Source organism: Vitis vinifera, chromosome 2, assembly GCF_030704535.1.
Source record: "Vitis vinifera cultivar Pinot Noir 40024 chromosome 2, ASM3070453v1".
Classification (NCBI taxonomy): domain Eukaryota; kingdom Viridiplantae; phylum Streptophyta; class Magnoliopsida; order Vitales; family Vitaceae; genus Vitis; species Vitis vinifera.
The window spans coordinates 11,364,149-11,370,539 of record NC_081806.1 but is presented as its reverse complement, the minus strand read 5'-3'; the positions used below and the strand labels follow the sequence as shown (position 1 = coordinate 11,370,539).

The 6,391-nt window shown below is 32.6% G+C and overlaps 1 protein-coding gene across 1 annotated transcript; it reads left to right on the top strand.

Moving 5' to 3' along the window:
• The first annotated feature begins 508 nt into the window (after positions 1-508).
• Positions 509-1,076, top strand: LOC104882492 (probable E3 ubiquitin-protein ligase RHA4A). The gene has a single exon (XM_010666051.3). The coding sequence runs from the start codon at positions 513-515 to the stop codon at positions 1,065-1,067; it is 555 nt and encodes a 184-aa protein (XP_010664353.1). The 5' UTR covers positions 509-512; the 3' UTR covers positions 1,068-1,076.
• Positions 1,077-6,391: the final 5,315 nt, after the last annotated feature.

The following is a 6,391-nucleotide window of genomic DNA, read 5'->3' as shown; positions in this document are numbered from 1 at the left end:
GGCATCATATTGCTTTAGAATTTGTTTAGTTTTTTCTCAATCATATCTTATTAGAGAATGGCGGAAAAACCAATAAAAGTGGTTCCCCATTTTATACGTTTGAACTTGGCTAGTCATACTCGGCTTCTCAATTCTATTTTTCGTCCGGGGCGGCTTTTAGGCAACTGGGGTAGTTGCCGGAGGACTAAGCAAAAACTGCCTTGGTTATTTTTATTTTTTTATTTTTTATTTTATTTTTCCTCTTTCCCATAATGCAAATGTAAATAAGGTTAAAAAATTATTTAAAATTAAGAATAAATAAATTAATTAATACTTAAATTTTCCCATACCAAAAAGTCCTAAAAGTCGACTGACAGCCTGTACCATCTTTCACTTGAAAGCAGTCGCCTCGATTGTTATTATATTTACTGATCCTAAAGAAGAAACTCCGACCCAGGTGCTCCTCCACCTTCCCATTCTCCTAAGCTTTTCCCTCTCTTAATTCCTGTTCCTTTCTTTCCAGGTCATTGTTGATGGGTTTCTTCTGTGGGAAATTTGATGGCACAACAATCATAGCAGAAATTTTCCAGCAGAACATTTTCTCAGTCAATATTATCAAGAATATGCTCGCTTTTATACTCTCTTATGTTCCCCTGTTAGGCAAATATGAACAAGATCCTGATGGTTTCTCAGAGGAATACCCTCGCCCTTCTTCTTTGCTAGTCCCAGTTCCCGTCCACTGCATAGTTGAATCCAGGAAGGAGAAACTTGTGTCAGCAGAATATAGTCGCCTTCTGGAGAGGTCAGGTGCAAATGCAGGTCTGCGTACATGTAAAGAAAGTGATTCCGAATGTGCGATATGCTTGAATTGCATAGAAGAAAGGCATGAAGTGAGAGAGCTTGGAAATTGCTGTCATGTGTTCCATAAAGGGTGCATAGATGTTTGGATGGATCAGGGCCAGGTAACTTGCCCTCTCTGTAGATCAAAGCTATTGCCAAATGATCAGGAAATGAAGCTCAAGTGTGGAGGAGATCCATGGAGGAAGGAGAGGATGATTTACCTGTTTGGTGAGGATCAATTTGATTGATCCCTTATGCGTTCAGACAATATGGTATGTGACTGTAAATTATTAAATTATGTTCATCTCCAAGGAGGAAGCTAGACCAAAGGGTGCTTTACTTTATCTTAATCTCCATTACCCTTTTTCGCGGTCTTTTATCTTTTCATCATGTGTATGAAAAACATTTTCTTGTTCTTAATTTGCTTTTGATTCTTTGAAAAAGAAAGAAAACCCAAGAAAGAGATATGTTGGGAAAATATGCAGACAAGCGTAAACAAGTTGCCTGGGAGGCTGCTGCTCTATGGATGATCAAGGAAACCATAATAATCAAGTTAGTTATGTTTGGATACTTTTTTATTTGTATTTCTGAAAGATTTTTTTTTTTAATTTTTAAATTTAAGGAAGTAAAAATTTTCACTTACATTTTAAAAATTTTGAAAAGAATTTTAAGAATACAATGAGTAATATTTTTTTGTTTGTTTTTATATATGGTTCTAGTTTCAAATTTTAAAAATAAAAAATATAAAACATATTCAAAATTCATCTTAAATTTTCAATTAAACATACTTTGCCATCTTGAAAGATAACATTTACCCAGTGTTTTGAAAGACGCTCTTGAGGTGTGCTTGAAGGTATGCTCTGAGGCGAGGAGTCTAGAAAACGCCTGAAGGCATTGGCAAAAAAACATTGAACACAAATGGCGAATGCCTTTTAGCCTAAGGGGCTTCAAAGGTGTGCTCTGCATACACATTTGACACCTTGCTCACTAAAGTGTGAGCCTTTAGTTTGCTGAGGTGGTTGATAAAAAACAAAATTGAAACAAACTTACCGTTGAAGACTTTAAAACCCCCACAAACACGTTGAAGACTAAAGAGGAAACAAAGAGAACGAATTGAGGGAGAAACCTAACCTAACCCTAGCTCTTCTTAGTTCGCACCTTCGACGACCTGAAGATCAGCTTCTTCTTCGACAACAACACTAAAGTGTTGCTCCCCTTTCTCACTTCAACGACTTCATCTTGATAGAAGTTCTCCTTTGGCGGTGACATGACGTGAAGAACTGCATATTCTTCATCTTGATTCTCAACAAGTATGTCTTCTCATCTCTTCTTTTCTCTCTATTGCTCACCTTGTCCTAGTCTCACGCCGTTACACCCTTCTCATCTCCTCTTCTCTCTCTTTGTTTTTCACTCTCTTCAATGTCTAGTTTCTCACAACTTCAATCAACAATCCTAAATAAATCCCACCATCAGCATTTATTGCACCCAACAACATTTATTGCACTTGACAACAACACTTATAACATACACAGTGCAGTGAATAGTGTGCACTATTCTTTAATCATTGCACCAACATTAATTTTTAAATAGTTCCCACAACACTATTTTTTAAACAATGCACAACACTAATTTTTTAAATAGACACACAACAATATCTTTAACTCTTTTAAACAATGCACAACACATTTCTTCCACTCTTCCATGATTTATTTTTATTTTTTAATTGTTAATTTGATATTTAAATTGTGTCTTATTATTTTTTTAAGGTCAATTATATAATAAAATTTGATTATTTTTGTTATTATTACTTTTTAGAATGAGTTCTTCCAATTCAAAAGCTTCACGAAGAGATTTTGTGTGGAAATATGTTATTAAAGTTTCTAGGGAGAAATATATACTATGTAAGTTTTGTAATCAAAGACGCTTAAGCATCACTTAGCTGGAACTCATCATGATATGAAACCATGTAACAAAGTCAGTAAAAATATTAGATTAGAATGCTAAGAGGCATTGAGCAATTATAAGGAACAAAAACAAAAAAGAAATGAATTACTTCAATAAATTGGTGTGGGTCCAACTGAGAGTGCTTTCTCTAAAACAATGGGAACATTGCGGAGTGGGGGTGGTAGTGGTAGTGGGATTGTAAATGGGAGTGGGGAACCTATACCTAGGGGACCCATGGCTAAATTCGCCATTTCACAACCTAGATAAAGTACTTTGAATTTTAAGTGGAAGCTAGAAGAAAGGAAGGAAGTGTGTAGAAAAATAGGTTTATTTATGTACTCAAAAGGTCTCCTATTTAAAATAGTGAATGATCCATATTGGGTTCCTATGGTTGATGCAATTGCAAATTTTGAGCTTGATTTTAAGCCTCCATCTATGCATGAATTGAGGACATGGATTTTGAAAGAAGAGGTGAATGATATAAATATCATGATGGAAGAGCACAAAAAAGATTGGAAGCAATATGAATGTTCAATTATGTCAGATAGTTGGACAAAAGGAAAGAGTAGATGTCTTATAAATTTTTTGGTGAATAGTCCTGTTGGCACATGGTTTTTGAAATCAATTGATGCATTTGATATGATAAAAAATGGAGAATTGATGTCCAAGCATCTTGATGACATGGTTGAAGAAATTGGAAAGGAGAATAATGTGCAAATTATTACTGATTATGCATTTAATTATGTGAATGTTGGAATGAGGCTTATGGAAAAGAGGAGAAGATTGTGGTGGACTCCTTCTGTTGCTCATTGCATAGATTTGATGTTGGAGGGTGTTGGAAAGCTAAATGTTCATGCTAATACACTTTTAAGAGCTAGGCAAGTGGTGAAGTTCATATATGGACATACTTGGGTTCTTAGCTTGATGAAAACATTTACAAAAAATCATAAACTTATTCGTTCAACAATTACATAGTTTGCTACTGCATTTCTTACTCTCCAAAATCTTTATAAGCAAAAACAAGCTCTTATAGCAATGTTCTCCTCTGAAAAATGGTGTTCTAGTACATGGGCCAAAAAGATAGAAGGTGTAAAAGCTCGAAGTATAGTGTTGTTTGATCCAAATTTTTGGCCTCATGTTGCTTTTTGTATTAATACCACTATTCCATTAGTAAGTGTCTTGAGAGAGGTTGATTTCAAGGAAAGAATAGCCATGGTTATATTTATGAGTTGATGGACTCATCCAAGGAGAAATTTGCATTTAAATTGTGGAGGCATGAAGTGGAAATATGGCTCAATTTGGAGAAAAATAGATGCAAGATGGACTCCGCAACTTCATCGACCTTTATATGCAGCAGGTTATTATCTTAATCCTCAATTCTGCTATGAAGATAAGTTTTCTAATGTGGATGAGGTAAGGAAGGGATTATTTGAATGCATGGATAGGATGTTGGATTACCAAGAATGTTTACAAGTTGACATTTAGTTGGACTCATATGACCAAGCAATGGGTGAATTTGGAAGCCGTATTGCTATTGATTCTTGAAGATTAAGAGGTCCTACGAGTTGGTGGATGCGTTTTGGGGGTTCCACACCAAAGTTGCAAAAGTTTATTGTTCGAGTCCTTAGTCTCACTTGTAGTGCTTTGGGATGTGAGAGAAATTGAAGCACTTTTGAATCGGTAATACTTCTATTTTTTAAAAATTTTAGTGTATACATTTTTATTCTAATATTATAGAACTTTAATTTAATTTCAACATATAAATTTTTTTATATTATTATTTTCAAACTCATACCAAAAAGAGAAATAGACTTGAACACAAGAGGTTCAATGCTCTAGTGTATGTGAGGTTCAACACTAGATTGAGAGAGTGAAGTCTACAAAAGAAACAAAATGTTGATCCCATTTTGGTAGATGAGATGGATTCAGATGATGAGTGGATTGTGGAGAAAGAAGATCCCCTCCTTTTGCTTGATCTTTTTTGGCTTGAAGATAATGAACTATTTAATGTTGATGCCATTAGAATTGTATCATCCCAAGACCAAGAGAGTCAAGCATCATTGGACAATATGGTTTCTTCACATTCCAACAAAAGAAAACATGATGAATTTGCAAGTAAGTACTAAAAATTTTAAGTTATAGATTTTATTAAATTTATTAATGAACTTATAATTATTTTCACCTAATTTATACTTTATTTTTTGTTGTGACTTAGTTATGGTTTGTTGTGAAAGTACGGAACTAGTAACGTTTTTTTTATAATTCTAATGGATAGTTTTCATGTTTTAAATTTATGCCATTTTATTTTTATTTTTTATATATTGTAAAATATTTATTAATTATAAAATGAGGGTCTCAAAAGGCTTACGCCTCAACACTTTAAGGCTTATGCCTTGCCTCATGGGCACAAAAACACCTCACCGTACGCCTTCGCCTTTAAAAACTTTGCATTTACCACTTAGCTTAATGTCCTTTAGCATGCCCCTTAATTAATTGCAAATCAATAGGATTATTAAAATTCTAACAACAATATCAATATTTTGAGATATGGAGTTTAAAGCTATGAAGACCCCTTTGGGTTCAAATTCAAAAATATCTACATGGTTGAGAGCGATTGTTACATGTATAGTTAGAAAACACTTTTTTTTTTTAAAGATGTTTTAAATTTAAAGAAGTAAAAAAATTTCACTTGAATTTTTGAAAAGAGTTCTAAGAATGCAAGCTATATTTTTTGTTTTTGTATATACTATTTATATTTTGTATAGAAGTTTCAAAATTTAAAAATGTAAAATATAAAATATATTAAAAATTCATGTTATATTTCAACTAAACATAGTTTTCCATCTTGAAGAAATTAAGAGAGGTTATAGAGAATGTGAACATTTACCACATAGCTTACTATCCTTTAGCTTTTTAATTAATTGCAAATCAATAAGATTGTGAAAATTCTAACAACATCAATATTTTTGGATAGGTATTTTAATTTTAATTTTTTATATTAAGAAACTATCATGTATATACATATATATACACCATGATGGAAATTTAATTATCCAAACCATGAGAGAATGACTGCCACTTAACATTATGTAGAGATAGCAAATTTACAGTAACTATAGGAGAAAGAGGTGAATAATATAAGAATAAGTACTTTAATTAAATTAATAAGAATTATATACTAAAATTGGAAGGAAAGTAAGGATTAAAAAATATTTTTAAGGAAAGGTTAATGTAGAATGTGAGCATTATATTAGATTGTAATCACCCGAGATTGTTTATCCTTTTTTTTATAACTACTTGAATTTGAACTCAATTCAAGTTAAAAATAACTAGGAAATAAATGAGAATAGTTAATTAACTTAAAATGAGTAATTTTAGGGGACACTTAGCATACCTAGTGGAGTGTAGGGATTTTAAGAGCATTATTATTATTTTTATGTTAATGAGGAACTTTATTGTCACTCCATGAAGATAAGGAGGGTATAGTAACAAATTCACATATAATCCATAGTATATATGACTACATGGGAGAGAAAATTCACTATATATATTTTTTTCTTCTTTAAATTTTCTTCTTCTTCTCTTCTTCATTTTAGTGTGATGTCTCAAAGGGGTGTGTGGAGCAAGA